This window comes from Centropristis striata, chromosome 15 (assembly GCF_030273125.1).
Source record: "Centropristis striata isolate RG_2023a ecotype Rhode Island chromosome 15, C.striata_1.0, whole genome shotgun sequence".
Taxonomy (NCBI): domain Eukaryota; kingdom Metazoa; phylum Chordata; class Actinopteri; order Perciformes; family Serranidae; genus Centropristis; species Centropristis striata.
The window spans coordinates 34,788,491-34,816,201 of record NC_081531.1 but is presented as its reverse complement, the minus strand read 5'-3'; the positions used below and the strand labels follow the sequence as shown (position 1 = coordinate 34,816,201).

The following is a 27,711-nucleotide window of genomic DNA, read 5'->3' as shown; positions in this document are numbered from 1 at the left end:
TGTTCTGGTGCTGAAACGGCTGCTTAAAGTCTCACATTGCTAAGCTGTATTAAGGCCTAAATGGGGACAATTTATTTTGAATAGGACCACATTATTATGTGTGAGTATTAGATTATTGTGTGTCTGGGGTGTTTCTGTATCTGAAATGTAGTATCTGCTATACCTACATATCATAATGTTAAAACACTGCAAAAAAACTTTTCTTTGAAGCAATATAGGCACGTTAAACTCCAATTCAACAGAGCAAAACAAAATACATTTTCGTGAGGATGCCACAAAATCAGCTGTGTGTGTGGTCACCATGGAAACAGTAACTTCACTGGCAACACGGTTATTTTTTTGTTAGGTAAAACATAACAAGAACACAGTAATGGATGTTACTGTACTCTTGCTTTGTTTCACTAGGGCTTTTTGCAGTAACTGTATAAACGACTACCATTTTTCTCCAAAACGACACACATTTGAGATAAGATGTTTTGTCACATAACAAAGGATGCCTTGAATATCATGAAAATGATAATAACTAATTTTTGCAAAAATGCAGTTACTGCCTTTTTGCTTTGTAGGGCAGTATGTATGTTTGAACATCCCACCGTGTTTGTATCTCTTTCAGTCACAAGTTGGCAAATGGAAAAACTCGCAGGGTAATGAGTCGGGAGGAGTTCAGGCTGCTGCATTACGCTGGAGAAGTCAACTATAATGTCAATGGTAAGCTGTAATTTATCTCCAGATCAACCAGTTGGCTATTTTTGCATTCATCCCACAGTTATTTCAGAGCATGAGCCACAACTTGCTGATTGATTCCTTAATGACAAGCTGCAGTATTTGTGTTTGTCTCATTCAGGTTTCCTGGACAAGAACAATGATTCTCTGAGCAGGAACCTGAAAGAGGTGAGAAATGTTAAAATGTTAAAAAATCTACACTGTAAAAAATATTTGTAGAAATTACAGTAAAACACTGTCAAATTGCATGAGAAATAGGGCGTAAAATAAAAAATTGCATATCAACGTAACAGACACTTTAAATTTTCGTAAATCAAGGAATAGTACAAAACTTTTGAAAACACAGTTTTACTGTAAAAATATAAAACAATTCATGTAAAATGAATGGAGACATACCATAATGACACAATTACCCTGAAAACAACAGGAATATTCAGTCTAAATTACAGTTTTTGATTGTATTTACATTTAAATTTACAGTAGAAAACCCACGCAGCTGCCGGTATTTTACCGTAAATCAAACAAAAACATTTTTTTACAGTGTAGTGTCTCGCCGCAAACCTTTTTAAAACTCTGTGTTGCTGTTGCCGTGGTGAAGTGGAAGAGGGGGGGTGCCGTGTTGACATGTGGTTGTGTGGTTTGGTCTCTGTTCAGGTCATGTGCCAGTCAGATAACCAGATCCTGAGTCACTGCTTCCGCAGAGAGGAAGTGATAGACCAGAAACGCCCAGAGATGGTGAGAATGAACGATCTCTTTCTCTCTCTCTCTCTCTCTGTGGTTTATAGACAGTGATAATAAGAAAGCTTATTAATAACTTCTCTCTCTCCCAAAATCCCAATCACATGCACACATGTATACAGAGAATTTCCCATAGTGTCATGTGTGTTTTTTGTTTTTTATTTGTCACTTAGGCTGCAACCCAGTTTAAAAACAGCCTGACGAAACTAATGGAGATCCTCATGTCTAAAGAGCCGTCCTACGTACGCTGTATCAAACCTAATGATGCCAAGCAGCCAGGTACACTTTTACTTCGTTATTCACAAATAAAATCTTTTTTTTTTTCCAAAATAAGGTCAAGGTCAAGGTCAAGGTCACGTTTATTTATAGAGCACTTTATATACAACCAAGGTTGACCAAAGTGCTTTACATAACTGAATCACAACAAAAAATCCAATCCAATACAAGATACATAATTGAATAACAATAAACTCACAAAATAAAAATAAAAGACAATTTAATCTAATGATATATGAGATGAGATGTAGAATACAGCACACAGAAACAACTTTCTTCTCACGCAGATTCAAAAGCCTGGGAGAAAAAATGATTTAAGATTTAAAATTGTCCAATGTCTTGGTCACATGTGCTTTAATAACTTAATTGGTATATTTAAAAAAAATCTTAATTTCTACACAATTACCAGTGCAACATAGTCACAATATACTGAACACTCCTTTTAATGGAAATGTGAACCTGGTCTCACAGGAATCCGTGAAATAGCCATGGATTCGCTTAACTCAAAATCCGTGGAATAGCCACGGAATCACTCAAATTTCCGTGAAACTGACACGGATTTCGCTACAATGCAAGTTAATGACAGTCATATCAGACTTTCAAGGTCCCGGCGGTCAGAACAAAAAACATGGCGGACAGTTCTCTCATTTTTAGTGAAAAAATCAATATTTTGACTTAGTTTCTGCATAAAAATGGATTTTGATCACATTTCTAGCGAGAAATATATGTTTTATTTTCTAAATATTCACTCAGTGAATGTACATAATCACTTTGTATGTTGGAATAGCCACGGGATATGACTGTCATTAACTTGCATTGTAGCGAAATCCGTGTCAGTTTTACGGAAATTTGAGTGATTCCGTGGCTATTCCACGGATTTTGAGTTAAGCAAATCCGTGGCTATTTCACGGATTCCTGTGAGACCAGGTTGGAAATGTTCTCACTTACCAATTGATGACGTTTTGATTGAGTCTACTAATTCTTTCTCAGCGGTTAATGCTGCTGTTGATAAAATCCCCCAGAGCCTGGAATAAATGATGCCCTCTGAAGCATTTTCAAGTGAAAGAGATTGAGGAAATGTTGTTGATGAAATGTTGGATTGCATCAACAACAAACATATCGGGGATATGATCAGAAAACAAGGTATATTACAAAAGATACAAATAAAGACAGGTCTCTAATAATAAATATAAAATAAATGAAACGTTCAAATAAACTGTCATTAAGTGAAAATACAGTGAAAGGGTCAAAGTTATCAGACCAAATCAGTAAACGTCCTCTTTTCTATCTATATAACGTTATATATAACTTTATTGACGCGTTGCCGTGGATACGCATTGTTCTGCTTCTCTCCTGGTGACGGCTCGCCTTGTCACTGACCTGTCAATCAAAGGTAGCCCCGCCCCAAATCATATGATTCTTTATCTTCTATTTTCTTCTAAATGGGGCCATTATTAGAACTATTGACATCAAATTGTCTTGAAGATGATTTTTAACTAGTGATTGAGACCATAATGTTGCTGAAATGAATGGGCAGATTTTTTTTTGCAGCCAAACTTAGCGCCCCCTGGTGGAATTTTCGGTGTATTGCAGGCTTAAGGCACTTCCTGGTTGGCCTCCATGCTCAGACACGGAGATTGCCGCCTGGTATAACATGGACATGTGTATAATTGTCACCACTGAATAAGATCTCCCGCTGCAGGAAGGTTTGATGAAGTCCTGGTCAGACACCAGGTGAAGTACCTGGGCCTGATGGAGAACCTGAGGGTGAGGAGAGCTGGCTTCGCCTATCGACGTCGCTTTGAAGCCTTCCTGCAGAGGTGACTGACCTTCTCTCTGCATGGCTTACAGCAGAGGTGTCAAACTCTGGCCCGTGGGCCAAATTTGGCCCGCAGTATAATTATATTTGGCCCGCGAGGAAATACCAAAATATAATACTACAAATCCCAGAATGCTCTGCTGGTGTTTTGGCTTGAACACAGTAGATCAGTGTGGAGCAAACTGAGCAACAATTAAAGTTGTCTTTATGCACTTTTTCTTGCTAGTCCAAGGCTTGAATGGCTGCACATTCATTGAAGGATATTATTATTAGTCATTTGGTTTATTGTTGTTATTTTATTCTTTCATTTATTTTTAGCCTGTGGAAAAAGATTACTATTAAATTTAAATTTAAAGAAGGCCGCATATAAAATAAAGGGACATACGATTTTTATTTAAATTTTATTTAAGAAATTAATGCCATTGATGCGTTTCTTTGTTTTATTTGATATTCGATTTTGAATGTTTGCAATATTAAGTTATATCAAGCTTTGCTTGTTCCATTTTGTTTGAACTTGTTTAGGTCAATTTTTTCAATAAATATCAATGTTGGCCCGCGACTTTGTCCAAGTTTTACATTTTGGCCCACTGTGTATTTGAGTTTGACACCCCTGTCTTACAGCTTCAGGGACTGTTTATGTTTCCACCTTCTGTCATTATAACTATATATAAATGGTCACAGGTACAAGCCCCTGTGTCCTGAGACGTGGCCCAACTGGCACGGCAGACTGGCAGATGGTGTCTCGACTCTGGTCAACCACCTCGGCTACAAACCAGAGGAGTACAAACTGGGCAGGTAAAGTACACTACCGGTCAAAAGTTTTAGAACACCCCAATTTTTCCAGTTTTTTATTGAAATTCAAGCAGTTCAAGTCAAATGAACAGCTTGAAAGGGTTCAAAGGTAAGTGGTGAACTGCCAGAGGTAAATAAAAAAAGGTAAGCTTAACCAAAACTGAAAAATAATGTACATTTCAGAATTATACAAGTACGCCTTTTTCAGGGAACAAGAAATGGGTTAACAACTTAACTCTATGGAGTCTTGGGCTATTTTGTCCATTTTTGAATTATTTTCATGTCTTTGTAAGTAATTTTGTCTTTTTTTTGGGTCATTTTGTGTCCTTTTTTTTAGTCATTTTGTGTCTTTTTTTGGTCATTTTGTGTCTCTTTTTGTCATCTTGTGTCTTTTTTTTAGTCATTTTGTGTCTTTAGGTGTCTTTTTTGTCATTTTGTGTCTTTTTTTAAGTCCTTTAGTCCAACATAAAATGTGATTTTTTATCTTTTTTTTTACTTTCAAAACACTATCATGCTCAATAAAGAATTTTAAATGTTGCAAATGTGAGACATTAAACTGCATAATTTTCAATTAAATTCTGGAAAAGTTGGTGTGTTCTAAAACTTTTGACCAGTAGTGTATGTTGGAGGGAGAGTTTCCAGTATGAGGAGAGTTTTGTACCATTGGTACAGCCAAGTATGGGCCCACTAAGACTAAATGCCTGCATGCAAACAATTTGATTTGAGTGTGTTGATCACAAATTTCTTTGTTTACTTTCTGCAGGTCGAAAATCTTCATTCGTTTCCCGAAAACTCTCTTCACCACTGAGGATGCGCTAGAAGCGAAAAAGCCAGATATCGGTAAGAAACAGTAGTGTAAACACTGAGGTATCAGAATTTAAATGAAAAAGGAAGTTAATGTATGTAATTTATTTCCTTTATGAAGTACATTTGTAGTGTGTTTATGGTTCATTATGCAACTCGTTCTGAGGTCATAGTTTTTAGAAACTGTTGTATTGTGAGATGGTTATATTATTATTTTCGAACCTATTAAGCAGCAAACCACCTCTCCACTGCAGCCATCATCCTCTGAAATGAACATACACTACTGGTCAAAAGTTTTAGAACACACCAACTTTTCCAGAATTTAATTGAAAATTATGCAGTTTAATGTCTCAGTGTACTCTGAAATTAATGCATATTTGCAACATTTAAAATTCTTTATTGAGCATGATAGTGTTTTGAAAGTCAAAAAAAGATTCAAAATCACATTTGATGTTGGACTAAAGGACAAAAAAAAGACACAAAATGACTAAAAAAAGACACAAAATGACCAAAAAAAGGCACAAAATGACAAAAAAGACACAAAATGACCAAAAAAGACACAAAATGACAAAAAAGACACAAAATGACAAAAAAAGACACAAAATGACCAAAAAAGACACAAAATGACAAAAAAAGACACAAAATGACTAAAAAAGACACAAAATTACCAAAAAAGACACAAAATAACAAAAAAAAGACACAAAATAACCAAAAAAAGACACAAAATGACTTAAAAAAGACACAAAATGACTTACAAAGACATGAAAAGAATTCAAAAATGGACAAAATAGCCCAAGACTCCATAGAGTTAAGTTGTTAACCCATTTCTTGTTCCCTGAAAAAGGCCTACTTGTATAATTCTGAAATGTACATTATTTTTCAGTTTTGGTTAAGCTTACCTTTTTTTATTTACCTCTGGCAGTTCACCACTTACCTTTGTACCCTTTCAAGCTGTTCATTTGACTTGAACTGCTTGAATTTCAATAAAAAACAGGAAAAGTTGGTGTGTTCTAAAACTTTAGACTGGTAGTGTATTTGAAACATTTTTGGATTTGTAATGAATACACAACATGGCAGGCTTATGCACCACATCTCTAATCAGTGGGCTACACTGACCTGTGAATCAGCATCCACAGCAACACCTGAATGTAAAGGCGTAAATCCACCTTTACTCTCTTTTATTTGTTGTGTTGCAGCTTTGGCCCTGCAGACGTCATGGAGAGGCTACAGAGAGAGAGCCAAGTACCAACGCATCAGACACGCAGGTCAGGTCACCTCCCACTGCTCCTACAGCTTTATCACAGAACATTCTCACTGTGTCCCTAAACCTAAAAAATGTATAAAAACATAACTACCCACAGAAGTGATCAGGTTTATTATTATGTTTGTATGATTTCATAATGTCTCTGCAATTTAATTCAGCCTTCTGAGCAGACTTTAGTTTTACTTTCATTTCTCCTTTTCTCAATGTGGTTTTTGTATTTCTCACATTGAGTATTGGGACTGTGTGCTTTGTTCAATGTATGTGCATAATAATTCTTTTGGGTAGCCATTAAAGTTTGTTTTCCACATTGCAGCTCATGTATTTGGGTGTATATGCCAACAATTATGTGGGCTTAATGCCACACTTCCACTGTATAGTAAGGCACTGCTCTACTCGCCTCAACTTGCCCTTTTTTGGGTTTCCTTTAGTAAAAGTTGTGGATAGTACCTTGTACTTCTGGGTTTATTATTAGATGTTCCAAGCAAGCTGAGCTGAAACTAGAAGATGGAGGTAAAACACTCATCTCTAGAATTAGTCAGGCGGCTTAGGACCAGATTTAAGAATAAAGGGGACACGCCAGACAAAAGCACCAAATTTCTTCCACATGCTCTCTATCACCATAGGTTTAAATTTTTGGTAGGAGCCACTTCATCAAGATTGTGGATCGGAGATGGCACCCATATAAAGTCTATGAGAACCAATATATCTTCCAATCCACTTAAAAGGTCAATCTTGGCGTCAAAATATGCATTTTCTGGGTAAAGGAATCATTTAAAGCTATTGAGAATATCACTAGAGATCTGACATGAGATTAAAGCGTTCCCTTGATTTTTTTTTTAGCATTGTACATTGCAGCTAATCCGCACTCTCCTGTGAACATAGATTCATTTTCAGCTCAGGATTCCTGCTGCAGCACTTGAAGACCTACCAGTCTGGGTGAAAATGAACATATCTATTTGATCAAATAATTATCTAGTGATATTCTCAATAGCTTTAAATGATTCCTTGACACAGAATATGTATATTTTGACGCCAAGATTGACCTTCTAATTGGCTTGGAAGATATAGAGTTTCTCATAGACTTTATATGGGTGCCATCTCCGATCCACAATCTTGATGAAGTGGCTCCTACCAAAAATTGAAACCTATGGTGATAGAGAGCATGTGGAAAAAATGTGGTGCTTTTGTCCGACGTGTCCCCTTTATTTGGCTAGGCCGCCTGACTAAATCATTACTGGCACAAACCTGCCATTCTTAAACTGCCAAACTACAGACAACAGTCTGTCTGTGTAATGTAGTGGGCATGTTCTGTAACTCAACATGCTTAAAGCTGCAATCAATAGCAACCAAATATTTTTTTTTTATTCACACACAAAATGTTAAAATGGCGGGCTGCAAAACAAAGCTGTGTCTTATGTCGTACATTCAACAAAGATGTTGTCGCAGCAGATTCATGTGGCGTCACTATTGCAGTCAGCTGAGAATAATGCCGACACTAAAGCAGCTATTCTCAACCTTGGGGTCTCGACCCCAATTGGGGTCACGAGATGAATTCTGGGGGTCGGCAAATAATTTTGGAAGTCAGCTCTGTCTCCATTGTCTTTTTTTGGTCATTTTGTGTCTTCTTTTTGGTCATTTTGTGTCTTTTTTGGTCATTTTGTGTCTTTTTTGATCATTTTGTGGTCAATTTGTGTCTTTTTTGGTCACTTTGTGTCTTTTTTGTGTCTTTTTTGGTCATTTTGTTTCCTTTTTTTGTCATTTTGTGTCTTTTTGGGTCATTTTGTGTCTTTTTTGATCATTTTGTGGTCAATTTGTGTCTTTCTTTGGTCATTTTGTGTCTTTTTTGATCATTTTGTCGGCAATTTGTGTCTTTTTTGATCATTTTGTTTCCTTTTTTGGTCATTTTGTGTCTTTTTTGGTCATTTTGTGTCTTTTTTGGTCATTTTGTGGTCAATTTGTGTCTTTTTTGGTCAATTTGTGTCTTTGTTTGGTCATTTTGTGTCTTTTTTGGTCATCTTGTTTCCTTTTTTGTCATTTTGTGTCTTTTTTGATCATTTTGTGTCTTTTTTGATCATTTTGTGGTCAATTTGTGTCTTTTTTGGTCATTTTGTGTCTTCTTTGGTCATTTTGTGTCTTTTTTGTGTCTTTTTTTGGTCATTTTGTTTCCTTTTTTTGTCATTTTGTGTCTTTTTTGGTCATTTTGTGTCTTTTTTTGATCATTTTGTGGTCAATTTGATTCTTTTTTGGGTAATTTTGTGTCTTTTCTGACAAATCCCAAAGTATCAAGTTCTTACTTTCCAAGGAGTCTCTGGCTTGAAGCTGACTGTTACACACTCAGGAGGTCAGAATGAACCTTTAAACTTATAGCAAAGGACTTAGATTAAAAGTAACAATAAAAATGTAAAAATAAATGCACAGACAGAGAGATGTTTTAGTTGTCGCTGCTTCATTTTTTGTCCAAAATTCGTCGTATCAACTGAGTTTAAATGATCTGAACTGTGAGATTCTGTTCAGTGAGCCGGGTCACAGATAACATGCATGTTAAATTGGGGGTCGCGGCTCAAAAAGGTTGAGAACTACTGCACTAAAGGAGGACAATCTGCAGTGGAACATGAAATAGAGGAATGGACCTGGTACTAACAGTGTTAAACCATACAGTGGAAATGAAGCATTTGCTGACATTGTATGCTATACTAACCTTGGCATGTTCTAAAAGTTGTGTTGGTGTTAATATATATGCATGTATGTGTATGTATAGTGATTGTGATCCAGTCTGGGTGGCGAGGGATGAAAGCACGCAGGAGGGCTAGGAGGCGTCGCCAGGCCGCTGAGTTAATACGCAGGTGCTTGACTGATAAATTGTTCCTGATTCTTACCGTGTGTTTTTTTTGCAACTGCAATTTGCATCTGTATTTTTGTCAATTATAAATAATAGGCTAATAAAGGGCTTCATCTACCGCCATGAGGAATACTGCCCTGAGAATGAGTATTTCCTGGATCATATCCGCTTCTCCTTCCTGAAGAATCTACGTAAAAACCTGCCGACCAACGTGTTGGACAAAAGCTGGCCGGTGCCTCCTCCGCTCCTTGTTGAGGTACACACAGAGGGTCAATCTGTTGCATTACAGCAGGGGTGTCAAACTCAAATACACAATGGGCCAAAATTTAAAACTTGAATAAAATCGCGGGCCAACATTGAACAAATAAACCTTTTAATATATACCAAACATGTTTTGCTTTAACATTAAATAAGGAACCAGCAACGCTTATAAACATAGAATATATAACTAAATAGTGCAGACATGCAAAATCAAATTTCAAATAAAAAACACATCAATGTCATTAATTTATTAATTTTTTTCTATTAACATCCTTCTGATTTAAATATGAAAATAAACTTTTTCAACAGGTTAATAAATTCTGCCTTTCTTTTCTCCATTTTTGGGAAGGGGTAGCTGGGAGACAGCTCTAGCTTGAGGTTGCTATGACGACTGTCACAGAGGAGCGTTTCTGGGTCCTGTCCTGATTGACGCGCCAAAACAACAGCAGGGCATTGTGGGATTTGTAGTATTAGCGGTAAATGCGCCGTATAATACCGGCGGGTCAGCTTTTATAGTACAATAATAAGATAATAATTTGGTATTGCCTTGCGGGCCAAATAAAATTACACTGCGGGCCAAATTTGGCCCGCGGGCCAGAGTTTGACACCCCTGCATTACAGATGTGTTAATGAATAAGAAGTTCAAGTAAGTAAAAATCTACAGAGTTATTAATGCATTGTCAATTTCGTGACGCCACAGGCCTCTGAGCACCTGCGGAGACTGAACATGAGGAACATGGTGATGAAGTACTGCAGGAGGGTCCAGCCTGAGTGGAAGAAGCAGGTACCATTACTACAGAACACATGACCTTTCTTGTTTAAAAAAAAAAAAATCAACAATTTTTTCATCTTGCTTGTTTTTCCTTCTTTGCTCTAGATGATGCAGAAGGTTGTAGCCAGTGAGATCTTCAAGGATCAGAAGGACAGCTACCCTCAGAGTGTTGGGAGGCTGTTTTTGGACTCCAGGCTGGGTAAATGTTGATACATGCATTAATTACTCTCCTCTGTGTTCATTAAAGGCCTACAGAGGATTCAACATTTAGAGACATCACATTTTGTGTCTTTTTTGGTCATTTTGTGTCTTTTTTTTGTCATCTTGTGTCTTTTTTGATCATTTTGTGGTCAATTTGTGTCTTTTTTGGTCATTTTGTGTCTTTTTTGGTCAATTTGTGTCTTTTTTGATAATTTTGTTTCCTTTTTTGGTCATTTTGTGTCTTTTTTGGTCATTTTGTGGTCAATTTGTGTCTTTTTTGGGTAATTTTTGTGTCTTTTCTGAGAGGATTCAACATTTACAGAGACTCTACCATTGCTTTTTTTTTTTTCCAAACTTTTTTTATTGGGTTTTGCAGATCAGTACAACCATATTAAAACATACAAAGAGTAAATTAGTCATTTTTTCTCATAGAAAAAACAAACAAACAACAAAAAGCAAAAGTGATCATGGAAGTATTGCTGCATACCCGAACAACCCATAGAACCAGAACAGCCACAAAAAACAAAAACAAAAAATAAATAAAATAAAAACAAACACACGCACATCAGTCAGGTAATAGTAAACTGTAATTGAAATAGCAACAGACATCCTAAATCAGAGTAGTGGCATGCGACCCTCAACACACCAGAAGCAACACTCTACCATTGCTTTTTACAGAACGTGAGCAGATCAGTCTCAAAGTTGTCCAGACCCTCGGCAATGACAAAGTGCAGGTGATATGGGCTTTTTTTATCCCAGCGATTATGATAAAAGTGCTACATAACTTTTCAGCTGCCTCACAATAACGCATCTCCTTGTGCTTTCCAGTACGGTGTCCCAGTGGTGAAGTATGACAGGAGGGGGTTCAAGCCCCGCCCTCGCCAGCTGCTCCTCACCAACACCTTCGCTGTGCTGGTGGACAGAACCAAGATCAAACAGAAGATCGACTACAGCGCTCTGAGAGGTGAACAACAGATAGATAGATAGATAGATAGATAGATAGATAGATAGATAGATAGATAGATAGATAGATAGATAGATAGATAGATAGATAGATAGATAGATAGATAGATAGATAGATAGATAGATAGATAGATAGATAGATAGATAGATAGATAGATAGATAGATAGATAGATAGATAGATAGATAGATTACTTTATTCATCCCCGAAGGGAAATTCGGTTGTCACAGCAGTCCGGTATTCAAGTACAATAAAATACAATAGAATAAAATACTGAGGTAGCATAAATAAAAACAACAATAGAAAAAAAACACAGAATAGAACAAGGACACTTAAGAAGTTAAAAAAAGAACATAATTTATGGTGAACCGTGTTCCTGAATATAAATCTACCATATTACATAAAGATATCTGGTCCATGATCACTACTGAGCACATTTTCATTCCATATAATTTCTTGTATTGATATCAAATCAAATCAAATCAACTTTATTTATAGAGCCCTTTAAGACAGCGTTAGCTGATATAAAGTGCTGTACATGGCAGGACAGACCAACAATAAAAACAAAACAAGCAAAAACAACTAAAACAAAGTGAGTCTCATGCTGGGTAAAAACCAATAAATAAAAGTGGGTTTTAAAATGAATCTCAATTTTAAAATTAGTCTTAATTTAAAAAACCCCACAAAGAACAAATAAAAACAAATAAAAACAGAACAAAGGCTCATGTTGAGTTAAAAGCCAGTGAATAAAAATGGGTTTGGGTTGATATTGCTATGAAGAAGTTATTACAGTTGTCAAAGTTTTAAAAATTTAGTAATTTTTTCTTTGACCTTCGGCAGTCATAACATCTTAATTTATGTTTATGTTGTCTGTGCACTTTTACAGAAATATCCATCTAACAAGTAGTGTTTGTTTCCAATGGCCTTCATCCTTTGCCTGTTTACTGACTGAAACATACTGATTAATTCATTGTGAGTGTGTTTCCATGCTTTCTGTTTCACCAGGGATCTCTGTGGGCTCTCTCAGCGACGGGATGTTTGTCCTGCACATGCCTAACGAGGACACCAAGCAGAAGGTACAGTAGTTCTCAGCTCTCATGGCTCTTTACTAGATCACAGTCATGCAGCCAGTCTAAACCCAGCTGTCTCCTGCAGGGCGATGTGGTGCTTCACTGCAACCATGTGATTGAGCTGGTGACAAAACTAGCCATGATGGCCAGCAAGGTCAACTACGTCAACATCAGCCCGGGCAGGTGAGACCTGTCTGACTGCTTCAATGTGGTGGTCAAATCAAGTCAAGTCAAACTTTATTTATAGAGCACATTTAAAACTAGAAAATTTCCCCTGGGGAAATTCTGAAAGGGCCACGGGGTCTACTGCCGGTGTGTGTACACTATGATGAGATTCTTCAGAGATTTCAAACTATGCCCTTTAACCTCAAAATGTGTGTGTGTGTGTGTGTGTAATTAAAATCACATAAAGTTACCTGTGTGTGTGTGTGTGTGTGTGCGCATGTGTGTGTTTGAAGCATATGTATGCATGTGTGAGGAGTGTGCGTGCTTACCCGCATGTGTGTGTATCTGTAACTGTAATCACATCAAAGATCAAAGGCAATCAGATCAAAGCAATCAACTGAATTAACTGACACCTGTTCCAGTGACAGCAGAGGTGGACAGACTGAAATTTCTGGCCTTGAACAGAAAGCATTTTTGGCAAAACCATAATACCTATCATTGATCCGACTTCACTTTGAGCGTCCCGAGTTCTTCCTGAATGTCTACATATGTTTTTTTTTAAAGAAAAATGAAAAAATAGCTTTGTTAGAGCGATCTACAAAAACTGTAAAATGTCCCTTTTTCTGAAATCTTCCTGCGTTTTTAATATGGGAGCCAATGAGGCTGTTGGTGGTTTTGGTGGCGCATCTCTGCGTCTTACGCCCACACTATAACTCTGACAGCTTGACCAGAGGATTGTGAGTGAGAAGACAAATTTTCCTACGTTTCTATGTATAAATTATTTCTGTAGAGTGAAATTTGCAGCCTGGAGCGTAGTTTTCAAATTTATTTTTTGACAATTTCTTCTCTCCCTCTACACTCTGGCGATGATGTCACACACTGTGACACGAACATTCCGTGCAATACACACCCATTATAATCTCAGAATTTCTCCAAAAATGATCATGGTCATTGAACAGGGATTGATAAAAAACTATAAGACCTATTGAAACGTGGATTAATACACCGATACACAAGACTTGTGTCTACTGTTTAAAGTTTAAATGGAGTCTCTAGGTGAAATTATGCCGGAGAAGTAGACATTTAAAAATCTCCAATTATTGTTCTTTTTCGCTCATTTTTTGTCGGCCGTCCCATTCACTTCAATACAAAATTTTGGGCAGTTTTTCGCAACTTGCTCCGCCCCTGTCCACTTAAACTTGATTAAAAGCCAGGGAGAAAAAGTGTGTTTTTAAGGAGGATTTAAAGACTTCAAAACATCCTGCAGATCGGATGTGTCAGGGCAGGTTATTCCAGAGCCTCGGGCTGCTGCCACAAAGGCTCGGTAACCTTTGTTCATCACCAACTCATCCCTGCTCATCCCTCTATCTTGTCTTTTATTTGTTTCGCTCTGTGTGGCGTGCAGTATTAGGTTTGCTGTGGCACGAGGCAAGGAGGGAATCATTGATTTCATCAGGGGTTCAGAGCTGAAGGTGGCCAAAGGCAAGCGAGGACATCTGCTCGTGGTGAGTCAGCGGCTGTTTGGATGTCATGTGTGCAGCCTGCAGGGAGTTTTCTTTTTTCTTTTCTTTTTTTTTTTAACTGTGCTCAATCTGATTTCACTCTCCAGACCGCCCCACGGATCAACAACACATGAAGAAACAGACAACAACAACCAGACTAACGGATCGCCCCTCAGAAGTTATCATGCGTTAGTTTGTAGCCACACAACATACTCAACAGAAGGATTAATATGCATCAAAATATTTACAAGAATGTCTTCGATGTTGCGATAATGACTGATCCTTTTTCTTTTTTTTAGAAAATCATAACATGAAGTCGTTTTAAATGCTTCATCTCTTTATTTTCAATCATACATAAATATATTTCAGCTCTCTTATCAAATATAAAATATAATAATAATGTTAAACACTGTATCTCTATACTGTAAGAAAATAAACCACTTTGAAATAAATAGCATGTTAATAAATATGTCAATAAATAGTCAAATAATTCTTCGGAAAGTCCAGTGGACTGAGGCCTTTGGGGGGAAAAACAGGATGTCTCACTCTTCTGGAAGCTTAGTGCAAAGTTACAGTTAGAGGTGAGACAGAAACTGTGGGAAATACCCAAGAAAGCCCATAAATAAACAGTAAGACATCATGTAAAAAAATAATGACAACACCACTGATTAAACTATTATGCCAATTACCTGCTGAATGTCAGTTCAGCACATAATTGCGTGCATGTGTGTGTGTTGTGTTTCCACTCCTGACTCATAAGCCAGTTTTTGAAGCCAGGAGGAGGAAGTCTCTTGCCAGCCTGGTGAGGTAAAGGTCTAGATCTCTCAGGATGATGTAACCCTCCACTCGGCTGTCCCAAACGGTTTTGGATCTGGTTTGAGGGTTCACTGGTGTAGGGATGGTTGGCTTTATCCAAGAGCTCTTAATGTAACTCATCTAAAGAAGAAAGCAAAAGCACCGAGTCAAAAACCTTGGTGTCACTTCTCCCAACAAGTGTCAGTTAACCCATTGAAACCTGGAAAGCGGATATGTTGTTTTGTAGTATTTGTATAACCTCTCAAATACTTTTTGAATTTCATTTCTATCTGCTACAGAGGCTGAAAAATCTATTATTTAGTAGAAGAGTTGACACTTTTGTTGAATTTCCAGAAAAACTCCAGGTTTTAGGGGCTTATTTTAAAATCGCCCAGAGGTTTTACAGGCAGTTTTAGGCGTCAATGGGTTAAAAAAAGTGGATAAATGTGAGTGGACTTGAGTTCTGTGGATACCTGGCTGCTGACTTGGCTCATCAGGTCCCTCAGGTCCAGCTGAATGTGTCTGATGCTCTGAGGTAAAGTGTTGCGCACCCGCTCCCGCCCCCCCATCTGCTCTTTCCCCTCCTTCTCCAGCTGTTTTCTCTTCCGCTCCAGCATATTCCAATAAGCCTGCAGATCCCCGAAGGCAGCATGCAGTCGCTCGAAGTCCTGAACACACAACAAGAGAAAGCCACATGCTTACATAATCCAAATGTTGCACAACATCCCCGTCCGTCTCAGTGCTTCAAGTTGTAAAAGGGGAAATCCGCTCAAATTTTTCACAAGTTTTTCCTTCTGCAAGAGCTGACTCTCTTTGACGATGTCATCAGGTTTTTTTTCCCCTCATCATAAGGGAAGGAAATTCTCAAAAACAGTAGAAGTAATTCTTAAAAATAGCATAACAACAGTACATTTCTGTGGAAGTTCACTAAAAAGAGATGCTAACCGTTAGCTTTAGCCAGCTGGAGAAATCTGTAGATAGTGATGGCAGGTCCTTTAACTGCCCGCTTCTGTCCTCAAAGTGCTTATCTCCTAACTGCTGCTCCTTCTATTAGAGAAAACACATTAAATATTTGTAATTAGATAAAGCTAATAAGATGCCAGGCAGGAGAGTAGTTGGGGTAGTTGTTGGTACTCACATATTTCCTCTGCAGCAGCTGGACACGGGTTCTGGTGGACTTGGCGAGACGAAAGGAGTTGTTATATTTGCTCCTCTGGAGGAGCGGAGATGGAGGAGAAGACTCCACACAGTTCAGGACGCAGAAAAGGAGGACGAGAGCCTGCAACCAAACAGTCATCTGCAACAGGAAGCAGAGACACAAGAGGATTAATCATCTGTTCAATCCAAGTGCCATCACATCACATTCATGGGAACAAGGCTATAAAAAACATGTGACCTACAGTAACACAAACAGTGTTCCTGTTAACGGAATTCATTCCCTTTATGGGAAGTTATCCGTCACTTTCCAAACTAAGTTTTACGGAAAGGAACTCCAGTAATATCACCCACATCCTCCAGCCTCCACTACCCAGCATCCCCTTTTTTTCAAATGTACACTACTGGTCAAAAGTTTTAGAACACACCAACTTTTCCAGGAATTTAATTGAAAATGATGCAGTTTAATGTCTCAGTGTACTCTGAAATGAATGCACATTTGCAACATTTAAAATTCTTTATTGAGCATGATAGTGTTTTGAAAGTAAAAAAAAGATTCAAAATCACATTTTATGTTGGACTAAAGGACTAAAAAAAGACACAAAACGACCAAAAAAAAGACACAAAATGACTAAAAAAAGACACAAAATGACTAAAAAAAGACACAAAATTACCAAAAGAAGACACAAAATGACTTACAAAGACATGAAAATAATTCAAAAATGGACAAAATAGCCCAAGACTCCATAGAGTTAAGTTGTTAACCCATTTCTTGTTCCCTGAAAAAGGCCTACCGGTACTTGTATAATTCTGAAATGTACATTATTTTTCAGTTTTGGTTAAGCTTACCTTTTTTTATTTACCTCTGGCAGTTCACCACTTACCTTTGTACCCTTTCAAGCTGTTCATTTGACTTGAACTGCTTGAATTTCAATAAAAAACTGGAAAAATTGGGGTGTTCTAAAACTTTTGACCGGTAGTGTAATTCCAGATTCTCTGGTTGCACATACATGAAAACAGAAGTTTCTTCATTCCTCTAAACAGTGTGGTAAGGGACATTTTGTCAGCGGTTTGTCCTTCTTAGAGTGTGGCCTTTAGTCCGTAAGCGTCCTGAGTCACAGATTTTTCACATGACTTTGCTAGCATGTTACATGTCAGAGTTGCATCAGGTCTTCCTGATGATTCAACACTGAAACCATGACTGTGTGAGTGTTTTTTAAGGTTTTCTCTCGACGACTGATAATGAAAACTCAGCAAAAAAAGTGTGAGCACGGACACCACAAAGCATACAGAAACACTGCGGCTGGTTAAAAGCCTGTTTAACATAGACACTAAGAGTATCTAAAAAGATATACATTGTAAGAATAAAATTCGTAAAGAAACAGTAAAAAGCCTGGCAGCAAAAATTGCCAAACATTTACCATTAAATAACAGTAAACAACCATAAGTTACTTTACAGATGATTCCTTTAAAATACAGCTAATATACAGTAAATATATGTATTTAAAGATATATATATATATATATATATATATATATATATATATATTACAGATTTTTTTTAAAAATACAGCTAATATACAGTAAATATATGTATTTAAAGATATGTATATATATACATATATATTAGATTTAAAAAAAATACAGCTAATATATCCAATCCAATCCAATCCACTTTATTTATATAGCACAATTTTAGCAAACACAAGGTTTCCAAAGTGCTGCACAAACAATAAATACATAACACAATACAAAGAGATGTAGTAAACAATAGATCAGTAAGATGCAATAAATTAAAAATGGGATAAAAATAAATAAAATAAAATATAAAATGTACTGCCCGCACCAACAACAGTATACAGTAAATGTATGTATTTAAAGATATATATATATATATTACAGATTTTTTTTTAAATACAGCTAATATACAGTAAATATCTGTATTTAAACATATATATAGCCTATATATTACAGATTTTACAGATCAATCATTTTTATGGCATTCTCCTTAATGTACAACAACCCTGTAAAATATATAATTTGTTTCTTTTTACATACAGTGATATAATAAATAGTTCAAAAATATTAAACTGGATGTAATAAACTATTTGTTTATAGACAAATACCTAAATGATCGAACTTGTGTCTTTAAGTATATATATATATATATATATATATATATATATATATATATATATATATATATATATATATATATATATATATATTTACAGATAGATTTAAAGGGCTTACCTTGGAGGAGCAGTGAACACCAGCAGGATATACCTTCATACTGTACTTCTGAGTTCTCTACTGTTTATATATTTGTTCTAACTTTCGGTTTCTGACTAATCTGGAGTTTTTTCTTTCTTTCCTGCCTCTCTCTGTCTATTTTTTTTTTTTTTTTAACTTTTTTCAGTATCTTGTGGTCACCACTATGATTCAGACAGAAGTAGGTAATTGGAGGAAGTGAACTGCAAAGGGGGGGATGTACTACCTTTTTTTCATTAACAGTGGAGAATGAGTGTTTTCAGGATGTTAAGTAGTCTTAGTCTATAATACCTATTATTTAAAGTAATATTTTGAACATATATAATAGACAGTCACATTTTGTGATTATGCCCTTGTGACTTAAAGTACAGAGTGTGGTTGTGTATTAAAAATCCATCAACTTTTTTTTTTTTTACAAGGATATTTAAAGTTAATTGTCATGCAGACAGATAAAAAAAGGACAACAAATGGGAATTCAAGCATAAAATCTTCAGTATGAACTACTTTTATTATTTTTAAACTGTATTTATATAGCACTTTTCAAGCTCAAGCACAAAGTGGTTTTAAAAAGCTTATTTTTTGTGACAAGTCTAAGTTTTTAAGCCCATTTAACAATTCTAATCCGTTAATAGGATGTCCTGTATTGCATTTAACTTGTTCTGACCATATTTCTTGCACAAATTAAAGTCAGAATTTTGATAAATCTTATGGAGATGCAAAATAAAAAGATACATTTCTTAAATTTAAGTCTCTGTAAGCAGAAAATGTGTCTAGTTTTTTTCTATTTTAAAATAAGAAATATCAGAAACATAAAGACCATAAACGCCCATTGTAATGTTTATGTCTCATCACAGATCTTTGACATTTAGGGGTATTTTTTTTTTTAAAAACATCAGAAATGTGTTCTATGTGGTCCAATTATAGAACACATCCTTTAAAGATAACTGTGTCTGGGTTCTTAGGGGTTAAAAATCAAAATGAAACCCTCTGAACATAACATAAATAAGCTACTCTTATTGCTTTTCATGCTGACATCCTCCATATTCTTATTAAGGGTGACAATTTGTACTGTAAACTGTTTATTTCCTGCAGTTTTATCACATGGCCGTGACAGCGAAAGTGGCAAGCTGTTAAAAATGGCTAAAATATGAAACTTGTTTTCAGAGCAGTTTAGTCTTGACTGTGCATCTTCAGGGAATGTTTGCTGAGTCTCGTGATGACTGGCACAGTTTCACTGAATCTCAAAAGAAGAGAAACAAAACAGAGAAAACACAAAAAAGGCCCCTAATATCGTTACTGTCATTATCACTAACTGGGGGAAAAAAGTGTTTTTATCTTAATTCCCTAAGTCAGGGCAATTTATTTTCTACTGTATGTTTCTGTCTGCATTTACATCTGTTTTATTCCACCACAAACAACTTGTTTTAGCTTCTTTACTCTAGTTTGTGTACATCCTATAATGACAATAAAGACAAGAAAAGAAATTCATTTTTCAGCATGTTATATGAACTTTAAACTAAAGGGGGCATAACCTCTTTCTTCTACTCACACTACCGGTCAAAAGTTTTAGAACACCCCAATTTTTCCAGTTTTTTATTGAAATTCAAGCAGTTCAAGTCAAATGAACAGCTTGAAAGGGTACAAAGGTAAGTGGTGAACTGCCAGAGGTAAATAAAAAAAGGTAAGCTTAACCAAAACTGGAAAATAATGTACATTTCAGAATTATACAAGTACGGTAGGCCTTTTTCAGGGAACAAGAAATGGGTTAACAACTTAACTCTATGGAGTCTTGGGCTATTTTGTCCATTTTTGAATTATTTTCATGTCTTTGTAAGTCATTTTGTGTCATTTTTTTTAGTAATTTTGTGTATTTTTTTGTCATTTTGTGTATTTTTTTGGTAATTTTGTGTCTTTTTTTAGTATTTTTTTGTCATTTTGTGTCTTTTTTGTCATTTTGTCTTTTTTTGTCATTTTGTGTCTTTTTTTTGTCATTTTGTGTCTTTTTTAGTCATTTTGTGTGTTTTGGTGTATTTTTTTTGTCATTTTGTGTCTTTTTTTAGTCCTTTAGTCCAACAAAAAATGTGATTTTGAATCTTTTTTTTTACTTTCAAAACACTATCATGCTCAATAAAGAATTTTAAATGTTGCAAATGTGCATTCATTTCAGAGTACACTGAGACATTAAACTGCATCATTTTCAATTAAATTCTGGAAAAGTTGGTGTGTTCTAAAACTTTTGACCAGTAGTGTTTGTTGGAGGCCTATGTGTCTTTATTTCTTGCATTTTATTTCACTGGCACGAATATCTTTATTTACAGACACATTTTGTGTTTGCTTTTTCTATCCAGGTCCATTTATTGTCACTCTGACAGATTCTCTAGTGTGCATTACGGAGCTTTCCAGCATTTTTTAATGCCTGTTTGAAACTTTGTATCTGATTCACAGACTTCAGATGACCCTGGTACATTTATGTGCCTGGTTTCACCCTTTGTTCACCTCGTCTCCCACCAGCAGGATATGTTTTCTTTGAAAGATCGCCAAAAACACACAATTATTGTAGACAGAAACTGTAAAAACAGGCATTATTATCGAACAAACACTTTAAATATTCTAGAACAGGGGTCTCAAACTCAAATTACCTAGGGGCCGCTGGAGGCAGTATCAAAATGACCAAAAAAATCTAAATTACTTAAAAAAGACAGAAAAAATGACTTAAAAAGACACAAAATTACCAAAAAAGACACAAAATGACAAAAATAAAAGGACACAAAATGACAGAAAAAAACTAAATTAATTAAAAAAGACACAAAAAAGACACAGAATGACTAAAAAAGACACAAAATGACTGAAAAAACATTAAATTACTTAAAAAAAGACACAAAATTATCAAAAAAGACACAAAATGACAGAAAAAAACTAAATTACTTAAAAAAGACATAAAAAAGACACAAAATTACTAAAAAAGAGACACAAAATGACCAAAAAAGACACAAAATGACAGAAAAAAACTAAATTACTTAAAAAAAGACACAAAAAACGTACAAAATTACTAAAAAAAAGACACAGAATGACCAAAAAAACCCACATCTGTGATATATCCCCCATAACTTTCCTTCATGGATAACTGGGTCTGGGTTCTTATGGGTTAAGCTTTAAATTTTGATGTTTCTGTCACACCCACTTTAATCTGCGTCTCATTTAAAATGTTGCCGAAAATAAACCGTTTGGAATAACTAGATCTGGTTAAGAACATTAAATTCTGCTCCTCAGCAATATTGTGAAGCCATGATTGATTCTGCTGAGACGTGACAAATGAAATTCTGTTTACACAGAGCAGAGAGGAGAGGACAGGAGAGGCTGTAAAAATGCAAGTACTTCAATACGTATAGCATGTGGAGACCCTTTAATTCATTCATTCATTATCCTTAACTGCTTATCTGCAAAATCGGGAGTGTTAATTCAACTCACAGGGTGTTAAATTTAACACTTTTTTTGAGTTTATATAGTTCTCACGGATTCTGAGTTACAATTACACTTTGAAAAGTGTTAATATTTTAACTCTTTAATAGTGTTGAACAATCAAAGTGAAAAGGAATAACACAATTTCGAGTTAAAAGTGCACTTATGTGGTGCATTTTCATTTCATTTTTAACATACATCGTGTTACACATTAAAGTGTATTTTTAACCCTAAAATCATGTTTTTCCCTTTCACTAATGTGATAATTAACATTCATTGTTTTGTTTTACGATACATTAAAAGTGCATTCTGTCTTTAGCCGAACATACAAGTCACAAAATCTGAAAATCAACTCCAGAGCTAATATATATATATATATATAATTATTTCTATAATATTCATCGCACTTGTGGGCATAAATATTGTGTTGTGTATATATAAATTACATTTTCCCCCATTTAAAAAAAGAAGTTTACCAGAGAAATTCAACTTGCCTTTTTTCCTTTTCCTTTTTTATGATTTCTGTCATTATAACGGTGTTATTCTGAACAAAACACATGTTTAAGATTGTCCTACTTCTAGCCATGATTGTGCTGATTCCATAGAGCTGCAGGATGCTTTTATATTATATAGTTATATAGTTATATTTAGTGAAATACAAGGACACAGTGAGGATAATGTAAAAAGCTGAACCTTCCTGTTACACTGCCTGCTTCTGTGTTGTGCTTTGGGGTTGCTGTTTGCCACTGATCCAGTCATTATAACCTCTACACGCCATTTACTGGAGATCCAACAATAGATTTCCATTTGGCCTTCAGTGATATCTTCCAGACATTATTTAGTCTGAGCCTGCTGCACACTTTCAAAGTATTCTTGGATGTATGATTGAAAGTGTTAATTAAATGATATGTTTGGCTTTTATCATGGCGGAGGGAACAGCTCTCTCTTCCAGAAAATTAAATTGCGCAACCACAAAGAGGTTAAAAAGAGGTGAATTCCCAACCAGAGGTAAAGCTAATGCATGCGTACAATATGGGAAGTCACCCAACATTCAAAGGAGAAGGGGTGTGTGTGTGTGTGTGTGTGTGTGGGTGTGTGTGTGGGTGGGTATTCTGTCTTCTGATTTATAGTCATTGATCAGTGATCTTGAAAGTAATAAAGTAAAGTTGAAAATGTCAGAGGTACAAGTATTATGATGAATAACGTTATTACCCCCCATTATTCTGAAAATACAGGATTGCTGATCCTCTTAAACAATGCTGCATTCAATGATAACTATGAATGCTCAGGAAATTATAGATTCCTAATGATAGATTTGAGGAATCTATCATTAGGTTATGGCCTGATCGTCACTTTAAGCTGTACTTGTTGTTTCAAACCTGATTTTTATACAAAAAAAGAGAGTAATGAACTTTTTGCAGTGTCTGTTTACACACTGCAAAAAAGCCAACTTGTATTTTTTGGCCTAAAACAGTGATTTAAGTTGGTAAAACTTGGAAATATAAATTATTGACATTTAGGGCAATAATGTAAGTTAGCACAACAAAGGAAGCCAGTTGTCTGCTCAAAAACAAGTTGGTGAGTTGTTGTTACTTATATCTTTAAGTTGGGGTTCAAAACAAGGGACAATAGTTCTGATAACTCTTATTTCTTTGTTGGGAAATGCGGGAAAGCGGTGAAATTCTGTCATTAGCGAAAGCTAGAGGCTAACTGATGCTAGCGGCGCTAGATTTTACTCACTGTGGCCTTGTATTTCACTGCAATATATGAAATATAAATAAGTCCTGCAGCTCTATGGAATCTGCACAATCATGGCAAGGAGTGTTTTGTGCAGAATAACACAGTTATAATGACATTAATCATAATAAAAGAAAAAATGCAAGTTGAATTTCACTGATTTGAAAATTGGAATAAAATTTAATTTAAATACACAACACTTTTCCACATGCTATACATATTGAACTATTTACATTTTTATTACCTCTACCTTCAACCTTTCCTTTTTTTTTTATATATCATTTTTATTAACGAATATACAAAGAAAAGAACAGAGGCTTATTAGGAGCCACAATATGAAAACAAAACACTAAAACACAATTCTAGACAACAAAGACTCAGAAACATATTTACAAATTAGACATAATGTACACACAAATTACATACAAAGAATATTATAAAGGACAACCACAACAACAAAAATGAAAACAATGATACACCAGTACAAAGCCACATGGCGAAAACAGACAAACAAACAGAACAAAAAACAACAACAACAACATGCAGAATTTAATGTTTTTAACAGGATCTAGTTATTCAAATGAGATGTGTAGAATAAAGTGATTTTGACAGAATTATCACATTTTTAAGCTTCCTATCAGTTACTTCATACAGAAACGGAAACTGTTGGAAAGTTCAAATTTCAATGATAATGCCTGTTTTTAAAGTGTCTTCATACAATAAACTGCACATCTTTGACGATCTTTTGAAGAAATCATATTTTCATTCGGGATGGTGGGCTTCAGAGGGTTGACAGTAAATTGACCATAGTAGCTGGTAAATGTTCCTTTTGCTTGAATAAAGCAGAATCATTATAACGGCAACAATTTATTAAAAAAGTGCCTTTTTAAAAAACATTTTTGTTGTTGTGTTTTACTCTGTGGAGAATTGTTCATTTCATCTTTATCTTAATTAGACAGTTAAACAGTGGATGATAATAATATGATAATATTAACTTTATTGACCTTGATAACAGAGTTATTCTTCAGTGACTTGTACCAGGAGAACTTGACTATGAAGGCATATTAAGTATGAATAAAAATAAAAATACAAACCCGGGGGGAGGGGGGTAATATTTAGAGAAAAAAGTTGCAAATTTACTACATTAAAGTGGCAAATCTACAAGAAAAAAAAGTCGCAGATTTAAGAGATTTAAAGTGGCAAATCTGCGCGAAAAAAGTCACAGATTTAGGAGAAAAAAGTGAAAAAAAAGCAACTTTTTTCTCACAGAGACCACTTTATCTATGTTTTTTTTTTTTTTTTTTTTTTTACACATTCCGGCAGTATGTAATATCCTCCAATATTCTCTAGGGTTTAAATGTGGAATTTGCAAGTATTTCAATGAGTGCCCTATTAAGGGTTAAACTTTCAATATTAATCACAAGAAGAAAGTAAGTAGTAGGATCATGTGACTTTAAGAGTGGAGGGTATTTTCTATGACAGAATATGCATTACATATCAAAGGAAACCTACCGTTTAAGGGAGGACAAACTGAAAGATAAACTTTTTTTTGTCAAATTCCCTCTGAGATAAGCCCTGTGCAGTGAGTTTCAAATTCTCTAAAAACCTGAAAAATCCTTAAAAATTCCTGCTGACTGGAAACACTAAACAACTGGTGGTTTCAACCTACCTCTTTGTGGCGTGCGGTAGTTTCACTTAGGCATATTAGTGGGCAGCACGAAAGTCTTCATAGTTTCCTTGTTCTACTTGTGCACAGCTGAGGTCAGAGGTTGTCACAGTTACCGTAAGCACCCAGCAGGGTTCAAAGCTCACCGGCACATAAAATGTCTCTGATTTACAGCTTATTATTTTCTAATCGCAGTTCACTGATAATTCCTCAACTCAACTTTATTTGTAAAGCACTTTAAAAACAACCACAGCCGCAACAAAGTGCTGTAAATAAACAAGCAAACAAGAAACAATGAAATAAATAAAACAGGAATACACATTAAAATAAATAGTTTCATTGCTTTTTTTTTCTTAACAATTAAATAAATAAATAAATAAAAGCAAACCATAAAACACTAAAACAAGTGTTTTAAAAATGAGATGAGTTTTAAAAATGGACAGTGAGGAGGCTTGTCTGATGTTCCCAACATATTTATGATCAAGTCTGCTTGATTAAAGTAAACTGTTAAAATAAAAAGAGTTATTTTAACAGAAATGTACAGTATTATATGACAGGGTTATTCTTGTTTTTTCCCCGCATAAATTACTTTTATTACAAATATTTACCCTAAAATAAAGTTGAATTCCATCAATTAATATAATGGGACTTTTTTTTATATTTTCTTCTTATTAAATTGCTTAAACTTAAGTTAATTGTTTCATGTGATCCTCTTAAACAATGCTGCATTAAATGATAACTAGACGTCACAGATTTGAGGAATCTATCATTAGTTTATGGCCTGATCGTCACTTTAAGCTGTACTTGTTGTTTCAAACCTGATTTAATACAAAAAAAGAGAGTAATTAACTTTTTGCAGTGTCTGTTTACACACTGCAAAAAAGCCAACTTGTATTTTTTGGCCTAAAACAGTGATTTAAGTTGGTAAAACTTGGAAATATAAATTATTGACATTTAGGGCAATTATGTAAATATTTACCATAAAATAAAAGTTGAATTCCATCAATTAATATAATGGGACTTTTTTTTTTTTATATAGGATTATTAAATTGTTTAAACTTAAGTTAATTGTTTCATGTGAATATGGAACTTTATTTTGAAAAGCAACTATTTTATACACATGACAATGCTGCTTATTGTCATGTGACTCATGAACAGAAGCCCTCAGTGTGCTTTTGTTTGAATTTTCAATGCCTTCCTATCCATATCTATAAGTTTAAGTGGAACCAAATTATGTTTTGGTTGATAATATGATTATGAGGCCATTTTAGAACCTGGTCTCACAGGAATCCGTGAAATAGCCACGGATTCGCTTAACTCAAAATCCGTGGAATAGCCACGGAATCACTCAAATTTCCGTGAAACTGACACGGATTTCGCTACAATGCAAGTTAATGACAGTCATATCCCGTGGCTATTCCATGGATATTTGTTCCTATTGGTTTGTTCCAAGTCACGTGACTTTCAAGGTCCCGGCGGTCAGAACAAAAAACATGGCGGACAGTTCTCTCATTTTTAGTGAAAAAAAAATCAATATTTTGACTTAGTTTCTGCATAAAAATGGATTTTGATCACATTTCTAGCGAGAAATATATGTTTTATTTTCTAAATATTCACTCAGTGAATGTACATAATCACTTTGTATGTTGCAATAGCCACGGGATATGACGATGATGTCATTAACTTGCATTGTAGCGAAATCCGTGTCAGTTTCACGGAAATTTGAGTGATTCCGTGGCTATTCCACGGATTCCTGTGAGACCAGGTTCCCGAGAGCAGTAAGTAACTCTGTTGCACCAGCATGGGAACAACTCGGCTATACTACGAAATACAGAGTTGTTTTTTTTAAGTGATAAAATGCACAAAACACACTTCTAAAAACACACACACGAGAGGCCACAGCAGACCTTAAAGAAACTATGAGTAAATAAACGGTGGATGGGTCGTTGAGTCACGGTTTCTAGACACGACTTCCTCTCAGAAAGAGAAAATACTGACTGTCACAATATGGTCAGTAAAAGGGGAAGGGGTCCGTTAGGAGAAAGGCTTCCCTCATTGTAACATCCCCCCGACAACATTCCCCTCGTACAGTAATCTGTTCCTACTGACACACAATTTACTCTCAGTCTATTTTCAGTCTCATTCATTTGTGGTCATTAGGCCTCCCTTTCAGTTTTGTTATGCATTCCCTTCCCATTGCATATACAATAAATCTCTGGCTATTTCTCAGCTTATGGAAAACGAAACATGTTTCAATCACATATTGCTGTGGTTTTTAAAAAGAAGGGCTACTAAGCAATAACTGTGCATCTTTAAATGCCAATGATATCTGCAAAAATGAAACAAACATTTAGGGAAGAGTTGAATTCTCAATACCACAGAGAAACAGTTTAGTCAAGTCAGTTGATTTAAAAATAACACATCCGACTGAAAACGTTGC

General features: G+C 35.4%; 2 protein-coding genes across 3 annotated transcripts in view; one reads left to right on the top strand and one right to left on the bottom strand.

The window, feature by feature from the left end:
* myo1ca (myosin Ic, paralog a) overlaps positions 1 to 14,640 on the top strand; it is a 40,790-nt gene extending 26,150 nt beyond the window's left edge. For both annotated transcript variants that reach the window (XM_059351837.1, XM_059351836.1), the window contains 18 exons: positions 614 to 708; positions 845 to 891; positions 1,378 to 1,458; positions 1,635 to 1,740; positions 3,440 to 3,557; positions 4,238 to 4,351; positions 5,112 to 5,188; positions 6,349 to 6,417; positions 9,175 to 9,259; positions 9,352 to 9,511; positions 10,217 to 10,300; positions 10,394 to 10,487; positions 11,168 to 11,223; positions 11,318 to 11,453; positions 12,457 to 12,527; positions 12,607 to 12,704; positions 14,092 to 14,191; positions 14,296 to 14,640. In XM_059351837.1, coding sequence (XP_059207820.1) covers positions 614 to 708; positions 845 to 891; positions 1,378 to 1,458; positions 1,635 to 1,740; positions 3,440 to 3,557; positions 4,238 to 4,351; positions 5,112 to 5,188; positions 6,349 to 6,417; positions 9,175 to 9,259; positions 9,352 to 9,511; positions 10,217 to 10,300; positions 10,394 to 10,487; positions 11,168 to 11,223; positions 11,318 to 11,453; positions 12,457 to 12,527; positions 12,607 to 12,704; positions 14,092 to 14,191; positions 14,296 to 14,322 — 1,618 coding nt within the window. In that variant the 3' untranslated portion in view covers positions 14,323 to 14,640. The remainder of the gene's footprint in view (positions 1 to 613; positions 709 to 844; positions 892 to 1,377; positions 1,459 to 1,634; positions 1,741 to 3,439; positions 3,558 to 4,237; positions 4,352 to 5,111; positions 5,189 to 6,348; positions 6,418 to 9,174; positions 9,260 to 9,351; positions 9,512 to 10,216; positions 10,301 to 10,393; positions 10,488 to 11,167; positions 11,224 to 11,317; positions 11,454 to 12,456; positions 12,528 to 12,606; positions 12,705 to 14,091; positions 14,192 to 14,295) is intronic.
* Positions 14,641 to 14,776: 136 nt separating this feature from the next.
* On the bottom strand, positions 14,777 to 16,500 carry LOC131986252 (uncharacterized). The gene is made up of 5 exons (XM_059351106.1): positions 16,384 to 16,500; positions 16,122 to 16,280; positions 15,929 to 16,030; positions 15,433 to 15,651; positions 14,777 to 15,124 (listed from the first exon to the last, which is right to left on the bottom strand). The coding sequence occupies exons 1-5, from the start codon at positions 16,417 to 16,419 to the stop codon at positions 14,942 to 14,944; spliced, it is 699 nt and encodes a 232-aa protein (XP_059207089.1). The 5' UTR covers positions 16,420 to 16,500; the 3' UTR covers positions 14,777 to 14,941.
* Positions 16,501 to 27,711: the final 11,211 nt, after the last annotated feature.

Coding starts and splice junctions, on each gene's coding strand:
- LOC131986252 (XM_059351106.1), bottom strand. CDS start 16,419: ATGAATTCCGTTAACAGGAACACTGTTTGTGTTACT. Junction 16,281..16,383: donor GGAACACTGTTTGTGTTACT/GTAGGTCACATG, acceptor TTCCTGTTGCAG/ATGACTGTTTGGTTGCAGGC. Junction 16,031..16,121: donor AGCTGCTGCAGAGGAAATAT/GTGAGTACCAAC, acceptor TTTCTCTAATAG/AAGGAGCAGCAGTTAGGAGA.